The 25,816-nt window shown below is 42.7% G+C and overlaps 1 protein-coding gene across 1 annotated transcript in view; it reads right to left on the bottom strand.

The window, feature by feature from the left end:
* Window positions 1-25,816, bottom strand: part of LOC126480737 (probable enoyl-CoA hydratase echA8) — a 69,433-nt gene that overhangs the window by 13,315 nt on the left and 30,302 nt on the right. The window contains exons 4-5 of the mRNA XM_050104008.1: window positions 5,582-5,731; window positions 746-906 (exon numbers count right to left, since the gene is read on the bottom strand). Of these exons, the coding sequence (XP_049959965.1) occupies window positions 746-906; window positions 5,582-5,731 (311 nt within the window). The remainder of the gene's footprint in view (window positions 1-745; window positions 907-5,581; window positions 5,732-25,816) is intronic.

Here is a 25,816-nt window from a genome sequence, read left to right on the forward strand (position 1 = left end):
CAGCCCATCCTTATTTGCTCTCTATTATTTATTTATCATATGACATGCATTAAGAGTTTCTAAATGACAAGAATAGCAACACATACACAAAAATTACTGAACTACTGCATATCAATAGCTCAACACAGCTCTCCAGCATAACATAACACAAATGGCGATTGTTGCATCAAAATTGTTCTTTGGGGCTATTAATAGCCTGAACATCTTGACTGGACTTTGAAATCTACCTTGGTTGGTTCACTTAATCCTCATTGAGATGTAATTAAACGCTCTCTCTCCAGCTATTATTACTCACTTTTTTAAGTTTTAAGTTTTTTAATGAAGATGTTACACATATCGTGTACTCTTTTTACTGTTACTGAACTGTTTTTTTGGCTTCCTAACTCGTTCCATCTGGCTCAAAATAGCTGCTTCAACTTTTTGTCCAATGCTAGTAATTAATCAAAGACACTGTATAAATGTAATCAATAATGAAACAACATTTGTTAGTGGCACCAAGTATCAGTAATAACAGTTTTGCCTTCTTCCAAGGAAGCATCTGGTTATTTGTATCACATGATTTAGGGAAATTGTGGAAAATTAAAATGGCTCAATGGGGGTATAAAAACTGTTCTTCTCAAAAGAAAAGTGTCTTACTACTGTGTTTCCTTGTACAGGGCAAAAGAGTAAAAAATATTAATTAAAATCAGATTTCCATAAAACAAGTCTACATGAGGCAACTTCATTTAATAAGCAAATAACTTACAGCTATGACTTCATCAGATGCACTATTCTTTTCATACTCCATTCCTTCATCAAAGGTTTTTGCATTGAAGGCACTGTTATAAACTGAATCCCTGTCTGCTAACATACATGCTTGTGGGAACTTCACTAAAGACGAAGCAAGCTGGACTGCTTGACCCAGGGCTGGAAGTAAACAGTAATTATGTAGCATCTAATTATACAAAATGGCTACCAAAATTCAAATTGAAAGAGCACATGCACAGAACACAAATAACTCTTTAATTTTGTGCATATTCTCACTAATAATATTCTGGTATAAAACCAGAACAAAAATATTTAAAAATTGAATCTTTGGACCAGATTACAATAAAATACGGAGGAAAGAAAAATGATGTGTGTGTAAGCGCATTATGACAATCTAAAGTATCTTCTTTTGCCATCTCTCTAATTATTGTAATTAAACTGAAAATAAGCAAAGTAGCACATAACATACATAAAAATATGTAAATTAATATGATAAAGTCAATGGAAGACTTATGGAAGTTGCACACAGCATATAGAACTGGCAGCTGCACTGTATTTATGGTTGATCTGAAGATATTCAAAATTTGAAAGAAACTGTTAATCATTATTATGACAAAGGCAAAAACAGACCTGCCACAAGGATATATCTTGAACTGACACCTTGTCAAGCGCTCATAAACATGGAAAACATTGAAATTTTTCATTTTGGATGAGCTGTCCAGTTCACATTCTGTTTAATGGAAGCAATGTTAGATTAAGAAGATATCTTAGAAGAGAATCAAGTACAAATTTGTAACTATAGTCAACATAATTGTCTCGGGAGAATTCAGCAACTTTGTACAAGTAGATATTTAAGATAATTCTCATTTATTGTTCTGTCTCAGTTGCACACGTTTTTGATTCAATAACATGTTTCAATCACTCTGGATCATTTTCAAATAAAAAACAAAGTAAAACTAAATATGTACCATCTAATATTTTATAACAGTAGAAAAGAAAATAGTTGTACATAAATGTAGAATTTACCTGAATAGTTGCATCAGCAACCCATCTTGTCTGAATATCAGAATACTGTGTTTTGCAACTCGGTCAATGTTTTAAACAGATAGATACACATTTGGGAGAGCTGCACAATGAACCTAAGGGCACCTCCTGACAATGATTGATTGAGATTTTTACACACTGTCTGCAAGAGCCTGGCAATACATTACATCAGCAGCAGAATTATTTTATCAAGTGCATTTTTTTAGAAACTTTGAAAGTCTATTCCAATTGACCACCTCACCACAACACATGTATGATCAACAGCCCCACTCACCCAGAAGAGACAGCAGCAATACATCAGCTCATGCACTGTTCTAGCAGCAAGCTGGCATAGAGACAGGCTTTGTACATACTGCAAAATTATCTGCTCTACAATGCCACCAGCACAAGCAAATGCAGTTAACCATGAATGTCACACCATGTCCCTATAACTTTAGTTGCTACACTTTCATAATTTATTGTTTTACATTTTTTATTGGCTTTGTACTTTCAATGTCTTCATTTTTTTTATTTCATAGTATTTACTGACTCTTCATGCAGTTCTAGGTTCTCTACATAATTCCACTTCTGTAATTTTACGATCTTTATGTTTTTCACTATTTATACATCCATCATACTAGGCCTACACTTTTAACATTTTAATGAAAAAAATCTTTATACATTTGTATATTTTTAGAGTAACAACTTATGACTTTATACTTAAAAAGTTTCACACTTTGAATATCTTCAGACACTTGTTAGTTTTAGCTAGTTCCAATTTCAAAATCTGCTGTTCTATCCACTTTTACAGTTTTATGCATCTAGTCTGGTATCTTACCAGACTTTTTTTTTTACATTATTCACTTTTTGCAGCCTTAGTCTCTTGTTGAACCCATAGCATCCCTGCCACTATTCCTCTCCCTCCCACCCCCTCCGTCATCTTCTTTGCCAACTCGCAATCCCTCCCTCACTCCATTTTATAATTCCTTATTTTATACTGTTTATATTTTAGATACACATTGTTCTACACTATTAGTCTTTCAATGAGAATTTTTACATCACGTTCTATAATTTTAAAATGACCTCTCTTGTTTAAATTCATGACTTCCCCACCATCCCCCCCCCCCCCCTGCTTCTTTTTCCCTCCTACAATTAGTCTCACTCCATTTCCGCTCCCCCCTCTCCCGCTGCCTCCAACATCTGCCTATTTAAAACATTGACCAAAGTTGCAAAATACAGTACTCTGATACGTTGTTCTGAGTAGACAAGGCAGGTTGCTGATGCAGTTCTTAGGTAAATTCTACATTTATGTATTATTCCTTTGTTTTCTACTTTTGTCAAATATTAAATGGTATACACAATGAAGAGCCGAAGAAACTGGTACACCTGCCTAATACTGTGTAGGGCCCCTGCGAGCAAGCAGAAGTGCTGCATCATGACATGGAATGGACTTGAATAATGTATGAAGTGGTGCTAGAGGGAACTGACACCATGAAGCCTGCAGGGCTGTCCATAAATCCATAAGAGTACAAGAGGGTGGAGATCTCTTCTGAACAGCATGTTGCAAGGCAGAGTTGTATCCAGACATATCAGGGGTCCTATATCTCTCCAGCTACAAATGTCCCACTCTCGTAAAATGGTTGTTTGCAAAAATCCCACTTCATCGCTATCTTGGAGATGCTGTGTCCCATCACTTGGGCAATGACTGTAACACCACATTCAAACTCACTTAAATCTTGATAACCTGCCATTGTGTAGCAGCAGTAACAGAACTAACAACTGTGTCAGAGACTTGTTTTCTTATATAGGCATTGCCGACCACAGTGTTGTCTTCTGCCTGTTTACATATCTCAGGATTTGAATATGCATGCCTATACCAGTTTCTTTGGTGCTTCAGTGTATTTAGTTTTACATTGTTTTAGATCTGAAGATGATGCAGAGTGATCAAAACATGCAATCAAATTAAAAAGTGTGCAACTGAGATGGAACAATAAATGAGAATTATCTTAAATATCTGCAAGTTTGTAAGTTGAAACTTATTTCTCTAAATCAGTTTAATATAATTTTTGATCACTTCTCCTAACTGCATGTGAGTCTTTATAATGTCTGATGATGTCTCCAGCAATATTAGTATGTTCTAGAAAGGTCAGTAGACATATAAACAAGCCTAAAAAAGTAATCTGATGTTTTCCTGGTAAATTTTTAACTTGTAGAATTCTTGGGTGTCGCCTGTGTCATATCATAACATCTCCACAATACTCCAGCAGACTCACCGCCATCTTCAGGTGGTTCCTGATCTTTTTTATGATTATTTCTCTGCTCATGTTGGCATCCTATACACACTGGGCATTACCCTCTCCATCACTCCACTCCTGTCACCATCCGTGCAGCTGCTACAGTGGGTGGTGATGAGGAGAGCAATGCCCAATTTGTCCACAGCTGGACGTTGCCAGCCTCACCACTCACCATGGTGACTGCACAGATAGTGACAGGAGCAGAGTGAAGGAGAGGGTAACAGCCAATGAATGTAGGATGCCAACACAGGCAGAGCAGTAGTCATCAGGAACCAAGTGAAGTTGGCAATGAGCCTGCTTGCTGAAATATCATGGTGAACTTACAATGTGATCCAGTTGAACACGTGAAAACTCTACACACCTAAAAATGTCGCTAAGCTTCTGGACAATAACGGGTAGGTCCTCTCAGTCTTGAGTCTGAGTGACCTATCCTTCCTTTTCAATATGCCTTAGACCATAGATAGAAGCCCATATAACAAAAATCATCAAGGATGTCATGCGGTTGCTGCTTCCATCTATATACAGCCATGCTACCAACTGTGACATCACTGATGCCCACTCCAATGACATATAAGATAATGTTTAAGTTGTGTGCCTGCCTCAACCAGAATCACTGTGTCCTGTATCCCAAGTTGTGGTTTAGCTGCGCAGTGTCATCTTTATTGGGGATGTTGTCATCTCTATAATTTCTTTTATTATGCTTTTCCATAGACATTTTTAAGTTAATAACGTAAGCCTTGTCAAAAGCAATTCATTGCCTGTTTTCTAGAGCATGTTCTGCTACCATTGATTTCTGAGGCTATTGTAGGTGGAACACATCTCATATTCTATCTGGAGCTATTCAAGAGTGCACACAGTCCATCTCACATAAAACTGTCCACACCACATGACATTTAGTATATTATGGGGATTCTGAGGCCTACATCACCTTTTACTGGCCTCACAAATTGCCAAATTTTTGTTGGAGCCCTGAAGACTAAATCCATTTTACACATCTTCAGGAGCCGGCTAACCTTTTCAGTCACAGTTTCCCTCAAATACTTTCTGTAAGTGGCTCAGTTCTTGTGGCAGGACCTCTGTGCATCATGAAAAAGCTGTCCCAGATGCTGGTGCTTCCCTGGCATATCCTCTTGAAAATAAAATTTCTTAGAGAGGATCACAATAAAAGTAGTTGCTGTGAAGTTTTCAAACTGAATATTGTTCCAAATTTAACTTTAATTAATATTTTTTTACTCTTTGAAGATACTGGGTCAATTCTAGTCAATTCTAGTAATGTGAAAACATGAAACAATATACTGTGTGGATTTTTAAAAGATGAGACACTTAAACTAGTCTATGTGAAGTAACAGAATAAAATGCACAGAGAGAAAGGATGAATTTAAATTGTTTATGATAGGAACAAATTGTGTCACTGTATGCAGAGCACACACATTGAAGTACGGAAGTTGCCATTCTTTATTTGCTTCCTTCGCTAACTGAATGCTAAGACTATATAAAAAGAACTTCATACTGTTTACCTGTTCCACAGGCAACCACTCGATTTGCAAGACCCCACTCAAAGGCTTCTTTGGCTTTAATTGGTCGTCCTGTTAGAATCAAATCCAGTGCTCGTGACAGGCCAACCATTGCTTGTAAGCGGACAGTGCCACCATCTACAAGTGGTACACCTGTGAAAAACAAGATTTGTTCAGATGTAGATGTGCAGTCATTCAAATGTATAAAGAAGTAGAGATTACGTCCAGTCCCCAGTATCTGATTTGCTTGCTATATTAAATTATTAATCTACATAATGCATACCTATTTCAGAATGGAGTGATGTGAAGATTGCAGTTTGGTATTTTGCTGGGAAGACTGTAATAGGGAAGTAACCCGGGAATTTATTGAGGCTGCCTCATGCAATAGCATGTTATGTTGAAGAGGCGACTTAATCACTCATTAATCCTTGTGTCCACACAAAAAAATTATACTTTCTTCTATAAACTGGTTACTAGAGGAACCCAATGAATTTATTGTTGTTAGCCACTCAGCTCTGGGTGTACATCACTACAACAGTGCATTCTAATTCTTGCTGGCTATTGTTGCAGATTATGAACTATTCGTTATAGTGTAAGCTTTGCTACAATGAACCTCAAATCTGAATTCTCATTGATGATATATGAGAACTCTCTGAATCTGAATACAGTGGATTAAACTTTGAAGCAAAAGAAATTAAATTCGAAAGCTTCAAATATTGAAGATGCCATTGATGCTTGGAATGATACTGAAGTTGAGATAAGAGTAGTGATGAAAATGATAGAGTTGACAAAAACAGTGAAGCAATTTTGTTTTCTGCAGGCATTCTACATGGTAAAGATGGAACTGAATGGCATAAGGAATCTTTTGTGACTTTAAAGTTATTCAAACATAATATTTTGTGGGGAGGGCTGATCTATAATGTGCAACAAAAATTCTTTTTATAGAAGACACCTTCAAGAGTATATTTATGGATGAAACGCATGACACAGTAGTATGTGAAACCAACAGGAAGGCAAATCAGGTACAACAAAATTTGGAAAGAGCAGCAAAAGTATGGAAGCCATTTACAACTGAAGAATTTTATGCCTATCTTCATATACTGATTACAGCTGGAGTAAGATTCTGTAGGCAACGGCCTTGCCGCAGTGGATACACCGGCTCCTGTAAGATCACCGAAGTTAAGCACTGTTGGGTTTGGCTGGCACTTGGATGGGTGACCATCCAGGCTACCATGCACTGTTGTCATTTTTTCAGGGTGCACTCAGCCTCGTGATGCCAATTGAGGAGCTAATCAACTGATTAGTAGTGGCCTTGGTCAAGAATACCATCGTACCGACCGGGAGAGCGGTGTGCTGACCACACGCCCCCCCCTATCCGCATCCTCATCTGAGGATGACACGGTGGTCGGATGCCCCTGATGGGCCACTTATGGCCTGAAGATGGAGTAAAATTCTGTAACAGTGAACACACAAAGCAAATGTGGAAAACAAATGCATTTCCTCTGTATTGTGCAAGTTTAGCCCTCAAAAGGTCTTGGCCAAAAAGCCGATTTTTAGGATTTGACAATGTGAACACTAGGGCTGAGCGTTTGAAAAGTGACAAAGCTACTGCAATATCTGACATATTTGAAATACTAAATTTAATCTTCGATAAACTATTTGCCTCCTGATCGTTTCACTGTTGATAAGCAGCTTTCCTCTTACAAAGGAAAGACAAGATTTACTCAATATTGTAGCAGCACCACAGTTAGATTTGGTACAACATTTCTGAGCACACAAGTTACAGCCAGGTGTAGGCCTGTTGACAGTAAGTTATGCTACCAGCTGTTGTGAAGTAGAATGGAGGCCACAGGGCCATCAAACTGCTGAAAAGAGTTAACGCAGTGGTTTGCATGGTGCAAGTTACAGCAGAAAGGGCCCACTATCGCAACTTAATTGTTATGAGTACATGACTCGGAGCAGCGTGTTAGCAAAACAGAGGCACACAGCCATGTATAAGTAGGTGCTGGTTCACTAACAAGGCATTCAAGTGTGACAGCTCTCCTGGATAGCGGGGCATGTCACACCACCAGCTACTTACAGCAGAAGATGGGGTGCCAGCGTTCCAGTCCACAGTGGGTCGCTGGTTCGAACTTCTGAGGCCAACGCGGGGCATTCAAGTGCGGCAGCTCTCCTGGATGGTGGGGCATGTCACACCACTGGCTACACACAGCAGCAGATGGGGCACCAGTGTTCCAGTCCCCAGATGGTTGCTGGTTCGACCCTCTGAAGCTGACACGGGGTCCGTAGCCATCCAGCGACGGGCCACTCCACGGCTCACTACTGTGGGCAGTCGTCTTGGCTCCCAACATGCACCGGAGACATCCAGGGTGAGGGCCACAGATTCGTACACCGGATTGTGGGCACTCGATGTCACTGCGTTCTTAGATATGCTGGCGAGGGAGCGCGCCGCGGGTTGCTTTGCAGCAGGTGGCACTGAGGTGGCAGAGGCGAAGGCCGCTGAGTCGGCTGCTGGCACATCCTGACAACGCCGCAACTCTGCTGCCGTACAAGGCCAACACATAGCAGTGCATGCATGGGTCACTGAGGCAGCCATTCCGTGCTAAGACATTTCGCAGACAGCGAAGTGGTGTCCTCAGCATTGCTGGCCCCGGTGGCGCAGACTGAGAGAAACGGGGCGCTGTAGTTGGAAACAATAAATCACTTGGAAAGCTCGGACGAGTCTTAATACAGTGCCTTCTACCTCTTCCCGCTACATTTGGTGTTGCTGTTACATTCGGTGGCAGAAGTTGCCACTACATTTAGAGTCAGAATAGTGAACATTGGCTGTACAGTACGACATTTGAGTCGACCGCCTGCATTATAGTCACAAGATGTGGTGAGTTTTGGCCAGTTTTCTTTTGAGTGTTGGACGTTTTCTTTCATTTTTGTGTTTTTGGGTATGGCTCTATGCAGGCCATCGTAGAAGTTGTGCTTTGGCGTAGTATTTTTTGTTGTCAGAGTAAGTGTTAGTGTATTTGGGGCAGTAAGATTTTTTTTCATGACATTTAATTACTTTTGTATTGGTTTGCGTATGACATTGATGTGTATGATGGTACTGAGGTGTAGAGAGTCGGGCTATTTTTGTACTTAATTGTATTGTTTTGGGATTAACGGGGAACAAAAGCAACACGGTGGCAGAGTCAGGAACGCGAGGTGTGTTGGAACCAGAAGCGGTACGGATTTTGTTGGAAAAGGTAGCACAACTGACAGCAGACTATACACAGTTGAGAAGTGAATTAACAACTAGAAATGAGTGGGAAACCGCATCGGATCAGTCGTTTTGGCCTAAGGTGCCGCAGCAGGAGATTGATCCAGTTGCCACGAGTTTGATTACTCTCTTTTCTGACAAGGCATCTGAGGATGTGTGTGTGTTTGTGGAGGACTTGGCAACTTCAGCTGTGATGAGCAGTTGGTCGGATGAACAGTCGCCAAGATTAGATTAATGGGTAAAGCGAAGACATATGTAAGGTGTTCTGAGGCCTCAAGGAAGACAGGACAGTTTAAGCAGTTGAAGGAGTGGCTTTCACAAAGGTTCAAGAAACAGAGTAGTGCTCGGTGCTTTAGGGAGAGGTTGAGTACAATGACAAAGAGACAGGGGGAGACGGTAGAGAAATTTGCAGACAGGATAATAGAAATTAATGAGTATACTTATGAGTTGGGTCAGAGTGAATGGTATTTTGTTGCAGAGGGCCGAGCAAAGGGCACTTGATGTATTTTTGAGGGGGTTACCGGCACATGTGTCACGGAAAGTGTGTGAAGGGACTCCGAAATATTTGTATTCGGCCGTTTAGCTGGCAATCCAATGTGAGGAAATATACCTGGCAACAGGAGTATGTGATTGACAAGCAGTATTTACAGCAGGAATAAAATGTTATAGGTGTGGTCGTACAGGAGATGTGCAGAGGCAATTTACCTAGTCACCAAGGAATAGAGGAAGGCGTGGAAATCAGCAGTGTGGAGAATGGAGAAGGTGAGTTAGTAGGGCTGGACAATTGTTAAACAGCAGAGGGGGCCCACGACCCACCTAAGGGAGCTCTCGTTTAATTTCAATGCTACAAATACGTATGCAGAGGTGGAATGTTCAGTGGTAGGATCCGTAGGAACTAAAAAGTTTAAGCTTTTGTTGGACACAGGGGCGCAAGTGTCAGTAGCTACTAAGAGTTTAATGGGACAAAGGAAGTTAGACCCACCAAGTTATAGGATGCGTGGAGTGGGGGATAAGGAGGTCACACCATTGGGGTCAGTGACAGTTGACTTCCACGTAGGGAAAGTCTGATTTGGTGCCTGCATGGAGGTAGTACCATGGGTAAGTGAGGGCTATGACATGAACCTAGGAGTAGATTTCTTGCATCAACATCATGCCAAAATTGACCTTGGACAATGAACTGTGGAACTTGGTGGAATGTTATTTCAGCTAGGGGAAACTGTTGTCGAAGCAGAGCTGTTGTGAGAGGTGTTCAACATAATGAACAAACCAATTGAACTGCTTGAGTGTGTGTCTGGTGGCACCGGGCAGTCGCTTTGGATAAGTGTGGAGTCGAATGTACCTGTGGGTACAGTATGTGTTACTGAACCATTGCAGGATAATGAATTTTTGGATCCAATAGGTTGTTTTGTGAAATGTAGTATTGTAGCTGGAAACAATAAATCACTTGGAAAGCTCAGACGAGTCTTAATACGGTGCCTTCTACCTCTTCCCACTACATTTGGTGTTGCTGTTACATTTGGTGGTGGAAGTTGCCACGACAATACATACCCTCAAAGCCAGCCAAATATGGCTTGAATATTTGGTGGGTTTGTGATTTGCAAAATTCTGATCTGATAACCGGCCAAATTTATACAGATAAATCTGCTTCTGATAGAGAAACTAATCAAAAGGAGAGGGTAGCAAAAGATGTATGCTACCATTTCATAGGCACCAGGAGAAATATAATCCCTAGATACTGGATTACATGCATCATAAATACCTTAAAATATGCATGAAAAATGTTTAAAAAATGCATGAAAAGTGTCAAAACATGCAAGATCAAATAATATAAAAACATGGTAGATACTGCATGCATTATATCTCAAAGTCGAAACTGTGCATATCAGTTATGATGAAAAATGCCAGCCATGCGAAAAATCAGTACATTTAGAACACTGATATCATTTTCTGAATACTTTCTGGTAGAGGTTAGGAAGGGGGCCCATTCTGTGATTATTTTCTAAAAATTTGCAAAATGGGGACACATACCTAATTTTAAGAACTGTTCCTTCTTTGCTACTGTTGTCGGTAACAAGTGGATGCGATGCGTTGCAGCGAAACAATTGATATGTACAGGACCAACTTCAAGATAATCACCCGCAGAGGGGCACGCTCAAAATATCCGTAATATTTTATTAAAAAAAAACAACATACAATCATAAATTTTTTGAACAGCATTAACTTTTAATTAATACTATTGGACCAATAAATCATTTACAATTTATTTTACATTTTTATACTATTGTAAACATATACAACCAAGTACTGTTCCAAAAGTTCAGTAGCAAGATTGTGTCTTCGATCACTTAAAACATTTTTATAAGCAGAAAAGGACCATTCTACATCAACTGAGGTGACTGGGCAGCATTGGAATTTGGGTGCTATGTTGGCAATTACTTTTTCTGTTAAAAGTTCGCCCATCCCATTAATAAAACAATCAATTTGGCACAAGAGTTCAAAGCCTGCATTATTGTTTAAAATGTTTTTAAACTTTTCTTCAAGTTTTTTGGGAATACCTCCAGCAATGAGGAATTCACTAGAATAATTTTATTCATTAACTGAATAGATTTATTCAACCCCAAACCTCAAGTTTCAGACTTTTTAATACTTGCCGGTAAATGGGGAAAATGAGTGCTAATCACAGCAATGTCTTTTTTAACACCAGAATAATTAAAATCTTCCTTGCACCGGCAAACTGCCAAAGCCTCTGCACTATTGAAGTCATTTACTGCCCCTCTAATGGCCTCAAAATGTTCACTGTAGAACAACACAGCTTCGACCCATGAAACCCGACGAGTTACCACTGGTTCGCGAGGTAAAAGCACATTTGGTAGTTCTTCTTTGTAGAACTTGAAGCGACCAGGAGCCATTAGAAACACTTTATTTGTGGATGAAATTAGTTTATTTACATTTGCAAATATGGAACGTACTTCTTCAGCAAGGCAATGTACTCCATGAGAAAAGCACGTGACATGAATCAAATTGGGATAAAATATTCAGAGGGCTTTTCCTGCTTTGGTCATATAGGGAGCGGTATCTGAATTAAACACAAACACCCTTTCATCTGCAGAAAATTTTGGAAATATTTTTCTAGTCCCCTCAGTCATAAACCTGGCAATCATTGAATGATTCACTTTTTCAAGTTCTCTGCAGGCTACTAAATAAGAAGAAGGCTCTTCTTTTAAAGTACCAACAATTAAATTTGCAATGTAACGGCCATAAGTGTCTGCAATTTCATCATCTGAAATCCTAATAATGCTGTCATTGAGTTCATTGCGTATTTCTTCCAGAACATTTACGTAAATTGTTGGTATGTAATTTTTAAGTAATGTTGATTCATCTGGTATGTTTTGATTTAAGCAATATTTGGAAACCTTTGAGGATAGGGTTTGCAAGTTTGTGAAGAGGAACATTGCTTGCAATGAATGCTTCACTTAGATCTATATTAAATCAACTTTTTTGGTTTCCTTTGGACAAATCCCTGCTACTGCAGCTTGCTACTTTCAGAAATTGTTGTTGTCCTTTCTTCTGCATTCCTGCGATGTGAATACTTGTCTTGAAATGCTGGTCTATTGGAAAACTTTTTTGCACGAAACGTTTCTCTGGCAAACTTGACGATATAAAACAATTTGGTCATATGTAAATGTTCCAGGATGGTCAGCTATCTATGAAACGACATTTCTTTTTTTGGATGGCATGACGCACAACACATTACACACTACACACCGTAAAAAAGTTCAGCTGTGCACAAGTAAATAGAAAGCTAAACTGAAACAATGGACATGAGACTAAAAGCTTGCGTAGTTTAATTTAATTGTTGCTGATGCAAACGGTATGACAGCGGAGGCGATTAACTGGGGACATGGGCGCAGGAGCATTGACTCAGTCTGCTCGTTCATGTTGTTGTTCTGTAATGATTTCGCTAGGCAGTTGCCTCTCAGTTAACAATTGCACACAGTTCTAGGTTGCGGTCAATCAGTGAGACATCAAAACTAGATCGAGCTGAAGACCTCCAGTCTAAACTTTTAAAATATTGTAAAAACAGAGCAAAACTATGCCTCATCACTAGTTTTAGTTAAAATATGCAATAACTGGTGAAAAGGAGCCAAATATGCAAATGCATATAATCCGGTCTCTAATAATCACTGACAGTTTTTTCACAACTCCACCATTAGCAAGGCCGTTTATGACTGGGCCTGTCCGTAGTTGGTACTGTGAAAAGAAGTAAGACCTACATATCTTCATAAATGCAACCTTCATGGCAAGAACTGTTGCCTGTATTTTGATTAAGTGAAGATAATGTTTCCCTGAGTTCATATGTCCCAAAGAAGAACAAAAGCAGTTCTAATGTTGTTCACAAGACATTATGATGCATCCACTTCTGACCCACTTTAAAAGCTACATGTTATGCATTAATATAACAGCATAAAAGGCATGTTGATAATATGGACAAGTTTTGTTGCCATTACCATGTAAAAAGAAGAACACAGAGATGGGCCCCAGCATTTTTTACAATATTCTGGATATTGCTTCCTTAGCAGCATATGTTATTTACATAGAAAACAATCCTCAAACAAAGAACATGACTTATAGACACAGACTATTTCTACTGGTTCTGGGAAAATATTTGGTAATGGCTTCCATTATCTGTAGACCATCAAATCCTAAGATACAAATGAGGAATAACCTGGTGCTTGTGTATACTAACATCAGTACACCTGATCTACATCTACATACACATCTTGAGAAAATTTTCTGTGTAATCCACTACTGAGTGCATGATAAAAGGACCTCTAATTTTAGTTCCCCAATGAGTGTAGGCTCAGCCAGAATGAAATGCATTTGTATAACTGAAAATGGTTTGTGACTGTTTTGCAAGCAAATCTCAAATAAACAAAACGAAAACAAGAAAAAGTTGCAAAAAATGTAAAAAATCAATATGTGATGAGCATTGCATTACAACAACAGTGTGTAGACTTTGTGAATAAATAATAACTCCAAGTTTATCTTTCCATTGTAACGAGCAGCAAAACTTAGTAGCTATATACTTAACCAATACGTCTGTTAAAACTGTTAACATATTTTCTGATTTCCATGGCCTACTTGAGTTGTGTTGAATACCATGATACATACAGTTAAAAGTATATCATACTATACACTCAGAAAAAAAAGAGTATGAATGCAGGAACCAGAGACCTACAAGTGAACAGTGGCATACATTTTTTGGTCATCTGAGCTGGATACGGCGAACGCGCAAAATAGTTGTGTGTGTGTGTGTGTGTGTGTGTTTGGTTCAGTGTATATGAACTTGTAAGAAACTGTGAGAAACTCAGTTTATGTAAGCTGTATATGTTCTCAGCTCTATCTTTAAGGGATACAAGCACTATAAGGCCTGTTCAGGTCTTAGGGGACAAGGCATTTAACACGATGATTCAAGCTATTAATTTGTTGTTTGTTGAAGCACCTTCAGAATTTTTGACATGTAAGGTAAAGACACAGATAGTGGCTGTCACACCATCTTCTATTATGTCACCTCATGTTCCTGCCAGAGTTTCACCACCCAGAGTGCACACCAGACAATATATCTGTAAGCACCCTTGATGCTACTGCTGTTCCAATTTGTACTGCTGTGCCATGCTGACTGCAATTGGTAAGTGGAGCTGTTGGCTTCTTGTTACCATCTTCCCATTCCCATTATAAGTTCTTTGGAGAGGACCATGTTGGTGAAACAGGTATGTGTTGCTAAGGTAAGTATAACTGTTGGCTTCTTGTTTCCATATGATCATTCCTGACATGGTTTCTTTGGAGAGGATGAGGTTGGTCAAATACAGAGACAACATTAAGGCCACCTCAGACAAATAAGCAGTTTTATGCAAGCTGTTTCATCAGTGATCATGACTGATGAATGGAATGCTCTTTAAACACAGTTGCCTTTCCTAATTGGTATTTTGATTGGCAGGGAGATCATTTCTTGCCATAAACATGCTAAATTGGTTTTAAATGTCACGGAAAGTTTTGGCACAGTGTACATAATTTGGAACTAAAGGAGATCACTCACTGAATAGAGCTGTTGACAGGCACCCAGAAAATAATGAAAATTTTGCCTAACAGGCACACAAAAAGAAAGAAATTTTGCCCCCCCCCCCCCCCTCCCCCGGCTGAACACAGAAAGCCAGGACTGCAACAATTTGGCAGGTGGACTGTGTTGAATCATTGTGTCGGATGGGGTGGATAGAGGGAGAAAGAGGTGGGAAGCACAGGAGGGGTTGGAGAAGGGTAGCTGGCAGCTTGGAGGGAGGCAGCAGGTGTCAGGGTAAGAGAGGCTGGGGCAGCAGATGCATAGGCTAGGAATGCAATGCATGGGCACTGGAGATGGTGCAATGCATGGGCACTGCAAATGGTGAGTTTTTGTGGCACACAGTGGTTATCTGGTGGACTGGGAGGAAGTGACAGGACATAGAAATGGGAGACTGTTGGGTAGAGGGTGTGGATGCAGTGGATTAGTGAAGATTAAGGTCAGGAGGATCATGGGAGCAAATGATGTGTTGCAAGGATAACTCCCATCTGCATAGTTCAGAAAATCTGGTGCTGGAGGACAGAGTTGTAACCGCAACCAGAACAGTTGCAGGGTGACCGAGAAAGCGCGGCCGGACCAAATGGAGAGTGGCCCGCGAACATACAAATGAATGGAAAGGACAGACATGAAACAACGACGGATGATTGAGAGAGACCTTACGACAACAACACACAAGAAGCAACGAAGTTACAGAGACAACCAAACGAATCTAAGATGTCCACTAGTAATGAAAGCAAAGAACGGTAAACACGCTGTCTGTTGTCGAAGCGATAGGTCAAGACGTACGCAACAATTAGACTCGCTGGCTGAGCGAGAGACAGGTGCTTAAATACACGATTGGGGGCACCGCTATTGGCCGCTGGGACCACGTGTTCCACTGTGGCAACCTCACTCTAAATGTGGGCCAGGAGGTGCGCCACCACAGCTTATGGTGCAATGGTGCAGAGACCTCTAGGGGTCTTCGACGTCCATGATGTCTAGCGCAGATTCAAATTCCGCAGTGCGCGGTACCAGATCCCTCCCCCCCCTTAAACTTGGGCGTAGGGGCGGAAACACCCCGGACGGTGCCGAGGTGGGTGGCAGTGGGGAAAAGAGCCGGGCTCATCAACCACTGTTTGTGGGGAGGATGGGACACCCGAGGTATCCATGACAGCATGACAGCCGACCCAGAGTCCAGGGTGGGGGAGAGAGCCGCTGATCCACCAGGGGGCAGGGAGGGCCGGCGGCAGGCCCGAGGGGAGACGGCAACCGGGGGCAGGGGCGGCGACTCGAGGACCATGCCTGTACCCGAAGGAGGTAGGGGAGGAGGCGACGGTGCGAGTCCCGCAGGGGCACGCGGGCGGAGCTGATTATGATGGCAGCACTCCAACCCTTTCGATGTCTGCACCAACATCACATGCCACCCATGGGCTGTGGCGACCGTGCCAGGCGTCCAACCTGCCTTGCGTCCAGTCTTGCGAGCCTAGACAGCTGTGCCAGGGGCATAACACTGCGAGGGCTGGGAGTGGGGCCAGGAGGGGGATGGCATCAGCCAATTGAGCAGGGTCTGCGGCTATCGCCCATGAACGAGCTCTGCCGGACTGCATCCATCAATTGGCATAGTGCAACAGGTGTTCTAAAACAGGGCGAGGGCCAACGTGGTTGGAGATGTGTCTACCGTCTTTGTCAACTGTTGTTTAAAAGTGCGGACAAGCCTATCCACTGTGCCATTGGATGAAGGGTGGAAAGGGGGCTACGGATACTGTTGGCCTGACAGAAGTCATGGAAGGAGGACGCCATGAATTGGGGGCCATTATTGGAGATCAACGTGTGTGGCAGGCCCTCAATGGCAAGGACCTGGGCCAGGGCCGTGAGTGTAGCCTCTGTGGTGGTGGATGCCATGCAGACAACATATGGGTATTTGGAGTAAGCATCAACGATAAGTAACCACATGGACCCCAAAAACGGGCCAGCAAAATCGATATGCATGCAATCCCAGGGCCGGCGAGGCACATGCCGGGATGCAAAAGACTGAGGGGGGGGGGGGGGGCCTGCCTGGTGACGCGCACACACAGTGCACCCACGGGCCAGGTGGTCAATACTGCCATCGGTGCCGGGCCAATACATGTGCCGGCGAGCCAAAACTTTCATACAGGACATACCCCAGTGCCCGCAGTGCAACAAACTGAGCACATGAAGCCAGAAATCTGGAAGGATGACCACCCGATGGGCATCCGACTCTGTGGCCAACAGAAGGACATCAGCGACAATGGAGAGCCTGTGGGACAGGTGGCACCAGGGGCTGAAATCAGACTGCATCTGATGAGTAACATAGGAGGGCCACCCATGTACCACGTAGTGCAGACCTGCTGCAAGATAGGGTCGCGGAGGGTAGCCGTGGCAATGTGAGCAGCCATAAGAGGCAGACTGTCCAACGCATCCTGGCAGGCAGAATCAATGTGAAAGCAGAGGAACTCCTGTTGGTCAAAGGCAGGATCGGGGCCTGCTGGGAGACGTGACAAAGTGCCCGTGTTAGCATGGTGGGCGGTGGGCTTATACCAGATGGTGTAAGTGTAATTTCGTAAAAACAACGCCCAGTGCTGGAGACATTGAGCCATCCACTCTGGGAGGTGAGAGTGGGGTCCAAAAAGCATAACCAAGGGTTTATTGTTTGTCAGGAGGGTGAACTTTGCCCCAAAGAGATAGGTGTGAAATTTTTGGATGGCGAACACGATCCCCAGGGCCTCCTTTTCAATCTGGGAGTAGTTCCATTGTGCTGTGGTCAATGTCTTAGAGGCATAAGCGATGGGTTGTTCAGAGCAATCGGCATCCTGACGCGTGAGGACGGCCCCAATGCCATATGCCGAAGCATCAGCCACCACAACCAAGGGGCAATCAAGAGAGAAGGGAGTAAAGCAAGGGGTGGACTTCAGCATTGCCTTTAAATGGAGAAAAGCCTGGCCACAGGCAGGAGTCCAATCAAAAGGTACCCCTTTGCGATGCAAGTGATTGAGGGGTTGAGCAACGGAGGCAGCCTGGGGCAAGAACTTTAAGCAATAAGTAACCTTGCCCAAAAGCACCTGGAGTTCAGATAAGTCCTAGGGACGAGGAAGGGCCTCAATGGCCGCAACATTATGACCCGAAGGGTGAATGCCATCTTTGTTAAGCCAGTGGCCTAAGTCTTCCACTTCCGGTTGAAAAAACAACACTTGTCCAGCCGACAGCGTAAACCTGCAAATTGCAGAGCGTGAAATAAGGCGCTGAGGTTTTGCAAATGCTCCTGGTGGGAACGCCCGGTGACCAAGATGTCATCCAGATAATTCACACAGGCAGGGATAGGCTGTGCAAGCTGCTCCAGGAAACTCTGGAAAATGGCCAGCGCTGAAGAGACACCAAAGGGAAGGCGCTCGTACTTATACAGTCTGAAAGGTGTGCTGAGAACCATGATGTTCTGAGATTCGGCATCCAAGGGTGACTGGTGGTATGCCTCAGCCAGGTCGATCTTTGAAAAATACGCTCCCCCGGCAAGCTTGGTGAGAAGGTCTTCTTGTCGGGGAATTGGGTAAGTGTAAACGAGGGACTGAGCATTGACTCTAATGCCGAACTCCCCACACAGCCGAAGGGACCCATTGGGTTTCCGTATGACCACCAATGGCGTCGCCCAAGCACTATAAGTCACAGCTGCTGAACGCCAGTGGCCTGGAGCCAATCAAGTTCCTGCTTGACGACTGGCCGTAAGGCTACCGGAAGGGGCTGGGCCCAAAAAATGCGAGGCTGCACATCCGGCCATAGGGTGATGTGTGCCTGTAAACCGGAAGCACATCTGAGATCCGTTGCAAACAACGACACAAAAGCGAAGCACAGATCGTCAAAGTCCTGAAAAGGAACAGCCATAGAAAACGACCTTAACTTCATCAGAAATTGAAAAGCCCAACAGTGGAAACGCATCCAGGACAAAAATATTCGAATCTGATGGATGGTTGATGACAAAGAGGGTAAGGAGCTGGGGAACATGCTTGTACATTGCCTGGACGATGAACTGCCCACACGCGGGAATGGAACCATCTCTGTAGGTGACCAAACGGCAAGAGGGAGGCGACAACGCAGGAGAGCCCAGCCAGGTGTATGTCACCATATTAATCAGGAAAATGGTGGCCCCAGTGTCAAGCTGAAAACTGATATCCTCAGTGAAAAGGCAGAGCATGAGGAAATGCTTCCGCATTGACGGGTCATCCTGTGGGTTGACCGATTGCAGTGCATGGACTGTATCTTGAAGCCCAGGAGGGGCAGACTGGAGCAAGTCGAGAAACTACGATAAACCGATTGGATGTGGCCCTCCTTGTTACACAGTGTGCATGTTTTCCAGTAGTGGGAACAATCAGCTTGAGAATATGCAGTAAAGCACTCTGGGCAAGATGGAAGTGGGCCGCGCGACCGGCGACGAGGGGCGACCAGAGTCACCGATGCCACAAAGACGTTGGACAATGAGGTGTCCCGAAGGTGCTGGCCTCTGTCGGCCAGGCCACGTTGACGTCGTGAAGATGGAACCTGCCATGACACCTTGATCGCCACCACCTGCAGTTGTGCCATAAGATGCTCATTAGCTGCTTGAGCTATTTCAAAGGAGTGGGCAATGTGGAGAATCTCTTCCAAGGAGGGGTTATTGAGTTTCAGTGCCGCAGTACAGACCTCTGGATCGGGAGCCAACTGAACCACCACATCCCGGATCAGGGAGTCTGCATACAAAAACTTACACTGTTGATTGGTGCATGTAAAATCGCATCGATGACTGAGACCCTGCATGTCTGTGACCCAGGAACGATACAATTGACCTGGCTGTTTATGGTACTGGTGGAACTCCAGCTGAGAAGCGACCACATGGTAGCGTTGGGAATAATTGTTTGTTAGCAAAAATCATATCTCCTGGAAAGAGAGAGCTACAGGATTGGACAATGGTGCCAACTTGCGTACAAGAAAGAACGTGTCTGGGGAGGCCCAAGACAAAAACAACGACCACTGCAAGCAGTGATCTGTGACATAAAAAGCTGTGAAATGTTGTTTCAGTCGATGTAAGTAGGTTTCCCAGTCCTCTTTAGCGTCATTAAAGGGTAGGAATGACGGCAGACATGGGAAAGCATCGGACACCCGAGGACTCAGAAGCTGTTGTGGTAATGCATCCCGGGCATCAACTTTGTCCATTAGCAACCGCAGCGACTGTTGCAAGATGTCTAACTGGAGCTGGAGCTGCTGCTGCTGCATGAGCTGCTGCTGTTGCTCTAGAAGACAGACCAACTTTGCCTCCATGCTAACAACTACCACCGTTTACCTCGTCGCCAAAAATGTTGTAACCGCGACCGGAGAGGTTGCGGGGTGGCCGAGAAAGCGCAGCGGGACCAAATGGAGAGCGGCCAGTGAACAAACAATGATGATGAACACACAAGAAGCAACAGAGTGACAGTGACAACCAAACGAATCCAAGACATCCACTAGTAATAAAAACAAAGAACAGTAAACATGCTGTCTGTTGTTGAGGCGATAGGTCAAGACGCACGCAATGATTAGACTCGCTGGCTGAGTGAGAGGCAGGCACACAGGCACTTAAATACATGATCGGGGTGCCACTATTGGTCGCTGGGACCACGTGTTCCACTGTGGTGCCCTCACACTCAATGTGGGCCAGGAGGCGCACGCTGCCACGGCTTACGGTGCGATGGTGCAGAGACCTCTAGGGGTCTTCGACATCCATGACATCTGGCGCGGATTCAAATTCCGCAGCTCACGGTACCAGAGAAAGGATCTGGAATGCACACAATGTGAAGCAGCTACTGAACACTAACATGTTGTACTCATTAGCATTTTGTGCCACTGGGTGGTCAGCTCTGTTCTTGGCCACAGTTTGGTGGTGGCTATTCATCTTGGTGGACAACTGATTGGTGGTCATGCCCACATAAAACGCTGTGCAGAAGTTGCAGCAGAGCTGGTATATGAAATGATTGCTTTCACAGGTGGCCATGCCCATGATAGGATAGGACAGGCCTGTGACAAGACTTGAGTAAGACGTGCTGGGTGGGTGAAGCGAGCAGCACAGCATCCAATTGAAGACTTGTCAAATCAGAAGACAAGTCTGGTGATCATCTATCAAGTTGGCCCAGTCCAGCATATTTGAGCTCACTTGACCAGTGGTGGTGTGGCCAGCTACAACTATCCAACTAGTACCTGGACTGCAGCACTTGTCCTATATTAGCTGTAGAAGATGCGCCAGAAAAAAGATTTGTGCATGTATCCTTGTATTCAGTTATCAACTTTGATGATAAATTGCTGTGTTGATATTCAATATTCAAATAAAGTATAGTGTTTTGGTCTACACATTAGTTTGCAACAAATAGATAGAATAACGGGACCACTCACCACAAAACAATGTCAAAACACCATCAAAATGGTTGTTGGTACTGTTGAAAATAATGAGCTTGGCAATGAGATTGCTTTGCTAAAGGCCAAGTATTGTGCCAACATAACTGAAAATTACAGGAAACATGGCAAATTGTTGACACAGATGGTATTTAGTGATTAGGTGGGAAGTTAATAAATTCTTAAGTGAATCACAACAAGCCTCTCGATAACTACAGCATCAGAAGTTTAAACATGCAGCCCCATAGTGTTTATCCTTGAGATTCCCACCAACAGATTGCATAAATGGCTACTTGTAGTCGCTGAGCCAGAATCTTTGGAAGAGGTGGTTCACTGGACGCCTGCATCAGCTGCAGAAATGCAATAAATGGACATCAGGAGGAGCATGATAGCCCTAGATTGGCGATCTCATCCTGGTCATCGAGGACCTCCTGTGTGGAGGTTGGGTCTCACTGAGCACACATTTCCCAGTAATGAAACTGAGTCCCCTCTGCAAGCAGTGAAGTTCCCGCCCATTTGTGTGGAGGTACACAAGGACTACCCACTGCCAAATTGTTATTTACAGCAAAAAATCTTAGCTCACAATCACACCTTAAGAATCCATAAATGTCTTCTTGTGGACTTGATGTTGTCAGTATGAATTTCATAACTATCTTGTTGAAGGTCTTGCATGTTAGTGCCCTTTATGTTAAATATTCCTAGATATTGTTTGTAGTAATAGTTATTTTTATAATTTTCCATGGTTTTCAGTTTTCGTTTTTTGTCTGCTGTTTTAAATTTATGCTTAGTTGGAAAAAAGGAGAAGATCCCTTTTAGGGTGAGAGTAGACTGAATCCCTTCAGGCACTTCTGCCACTTGTAGTGTGTAACACTCCTACCCACAACATGGATGAGTATCAAGTCAAAATTTCAGTAAAAAAATATTAACTGTTTTCAGTATCCACAGCATTATATCATAGTTTTTGCAAAATAATAAACTGAGCTTTGGAGCAGGAAAATATTTTGTAAGTACCTGGTTACTTATCTGGCTGAATAGGAGGTGTCAAACATTGTGTCATATTTAAACATTATTATTTATTAAAACAACTAGTGATGAGAAGTCTCAGAAAAAAGACAGGAGGACAGTGAGTCAAAGAAATTCAGCAAGATCTTGAGGCAGTTGGACTTAGAATTACTGATGCAGAGAACAAAAACAAAATTAACACTCTCCTTATGAATCATAAATTTTCAGCAGAAATGACGCACAGCAGACTGGTAAGAGATTTCAGACGAGTTAAGAAAATTGCATTTGGAACGAATGAAAAAGTACTGAGCTGAGCACAAGAAGCAAGTAGTCCAATCTTCAAAGAGAAAGTGAACGTGGAATGACTCAAGTGGTCAAATGTGGCCAATCAAGTTAATAATAATAATAATTTATGTTCATTGCAGATATCCTGAGTGACTCTTTGGAGTCTTTCATATTCTTATCTGCTTGCATGAGTTTTGCTAAATGAAGAGTCTTGAAACACTGAATTCAACAGCACTCTTACACACTGATGCACTCCCTTGCTTACTTATTGATTCTCTGCATTTGCAGCCACGAGCCCCTTTAGAATCTCAACAATGCTTGGTATTTACAGTACAGAGTGGGTCAAAAGTTGCAGTACACCCTTTTATGCCAAAAATCCCGCAGGAATGGGGAAACCTGAATATTCCAGTATGGTTTATGTGAGGTGGTCTATCTTTTACAGTATGTACTGAATGTGGGTGCCAGCTTGAATTTAAGTAATTTTTTTTTTTTTTTAATCTCAAGTAACATCAGCATTTTCTGACAAATTCACTCCTGTAAGCAGATTTGAAATACCAGTTATGGTTCAAAAGTTACAACACTTTTTTTTCGTTATATGTAACTGAAGATGGCTTTGATCAAGGAGGAGAGAATTGAGGACATTTTGATCTCTGGAGAAGGGAGTTTCCATGTCACAGCAGCAGATTTTAATAACTGCCACCCAGAAAGACATCCAATTTCACATAACACAGTCAAGTGCTTCATTTCCAAATTCCAAGAAAATAGGACTGTGGCTGACAAGGCATGGAGTGGCCATCCAAAAACTGCTACTGACGAGATGACCTCAACAATGGTTTTGGCATCCTCCGTGAAGAGCCCACACCGCAGCACATGACGTCTGTCAGCAGAATATGGAATTAGCCAGCCATTGATAGTACAGATCCTTCATGCTTATCGATGGCATCCATTCAACATTCAGCTACTCTGCATCTAGGAGGGGACGACCCAGACAGATGTATGCAGTTTTGCATGAGGACCCTAGAGCAAGTTCAACAAGATCCCTCTTGTGCACAACGTATCCTGTTCAGTGATGAGCAAAAATTTCTTATCACAACTACAGACATTGGAGTGACCAGAATCAACACTGGATGCAACTTTCCGGGGCAGTTGGTGATGTAAAGGTTATGGTGTGGTGTGGAATATGAGGTACCTGTGTAATCGGACCCATTTTAACTGACCAGAACCTAAATGCTCAATGCTACCTGCAAATGCTGCAAGAAGTGGTGTTTCCCTTAGTTCTGAATGAAGATGGCAGCTTTCCCTCTTACTTTCAACAGGACAGGTCTCCACCACAAAATGGAGCAGTTGTTTGTCAGTGGTTAGTCAGGTGGTCAATTTCCTGGTCATTGGATTGGCTGAAGTGGTTCTGTGGAGTGGCACCAAGATCACCTGATCTCACACCACCTGACTTCTATCTGTGGGACTGTTTATGCAGAGAAAATAAGAAACAGACATTATCTTGAGTAACACGCTGAAGATGCATGTGCCAGCATTTCTGCAGAAATGCTTCTGCGAGCGTGTGATGATTGGATTAAGTGCCTTCAAATGTATGTTGACTGAGAGGAACACTTTGTTGAACACATTAAACGACTGTCCTTTATGGAGAACAGTCCAGTCTGTAATTCCAACCAAAATGTGTTGTAATTTTTTAACCATAACAGCTAATTCGACTGTGTTTACAGGAATGAACCTGTGAGAAAATGCTGATGTAATTTGGTGTATCACAAAACCTCCTTTCCATTTAAAAAAACTGACGTAGATTCAAGATGGCCGATTTTAAGATGACACCCATGTTCATTACATACTGTAAAAGAAAGACCATACCTTACTGGAACATTCAGGTTTCCCCATTTCTCTACAAAATTATTTGAGCATGACATTATGCTCAGCAAAAAACGTAAGCATATGTTTCAAAATTGGTTTCATAAAATATAGAGGCTTTGAGTGTTAATTATTATATGATGAGTATTTTTAACAATTAATACTACAGTATGTATATTCTCATCAGATAAATTAATATTTCACTTGCCAAAATAGAAGCAATGCCATTCATCAACCCTAATTATTCTGCAAAAACACACCACTCCATATTGTATTTAAAATCAGTAATTAACAAGTTTACTTCAAGACAATTATTTCATTTTATACATCTTGAACGAACATTCTGTTCAAGTATTTTCTTTTTTATTTCAGATGTTGTTAAAAACTAATTGGTGTAGTTGAAAATAAACACATGACCATAAGCATACAATCATACAATAAAATTATAGAATATTATGATAAGGATAGTTGTTACTCAACATATAGCGGAGATGCTGAGTCGCAGATATGCACAAGAAAAAGACTGTCACAGAATAATCTTTCGGCCAGCAAGGCTTTTATCAAAAATAGACAACACACACACACACACACACACACACACACACACACACACACACACAAAACCATGACCACAGTCTCTGGCAGCTGAAACCAGACTACGAGCTGCAGCACCAGCGCATCATGGGAGAGGCAGTTGGTTGGGGCTAAGGAGGAGGCTGGGGCAGGGAGGGGAAGGGATAGCAGGGTAGGGGTGGGGTATGGTGAAGTGCTGCTGGGTAGAGTGTACGGACGATGTGGAGAGAGGGTAGAGCAGCTAGGTGCAGTCGGGAGGTTAGAGATTAGATGGTGGGGAGGGGGGTAGTAGCAGAAAAGGAGAGAAATAAAAAACTGGGTGCATCGCTGGCATAGAGGGCTGTTTAGTGCTGGAATGGGAATGTTCCAGCACTACACAACCCTCTATTGCACCAACACATCCAGTCTTCTTACTTTTCTTGTTTTCTGCTCCCCTCCTCCCCCCCCCCCTCCCCTTTGTCTAACCTCCCAACTGCACCTAGCTGCTCTACCCTCTCTCCACCTCATCCCTGCACACTCCCCAGCAGCACTTCACTGTTCTCCACCCATATTCTGCTATCCCTCTCCCTCCCCACCCCATCTCCTCCTTACTCCCATCCAGTTGCCTCTCACATCATGCACTGCTGCTGCTTGTAGTGTGGTCTTGTGTGTTTGTGTGTGTGTGTGTGTGTGTGTGTGTGTGTGTGTGTGTGTTTTTGCCATTTGTTTCTGACAAAAGCCTTGTTGGCAGAAAACTTATTTTATGACAGTCTTTTTGTTGTGGCTA

Source organism: Schistocerca serialis, chromosome 5, assembly GCF_023864345.2.
Source record: "Schistocerca serialis cubense isolate TAMUIC-IGC-003099 chromosome 5, iqSchSeri2.2, whole genome shotgun sequence".
Classification (NCBI taxonomy): Eukaryota; Metazoa; Arthropoda; class Insecta; order Orthoptera; family Acrididae; genus Schistocerca; species Schistocerca serialis.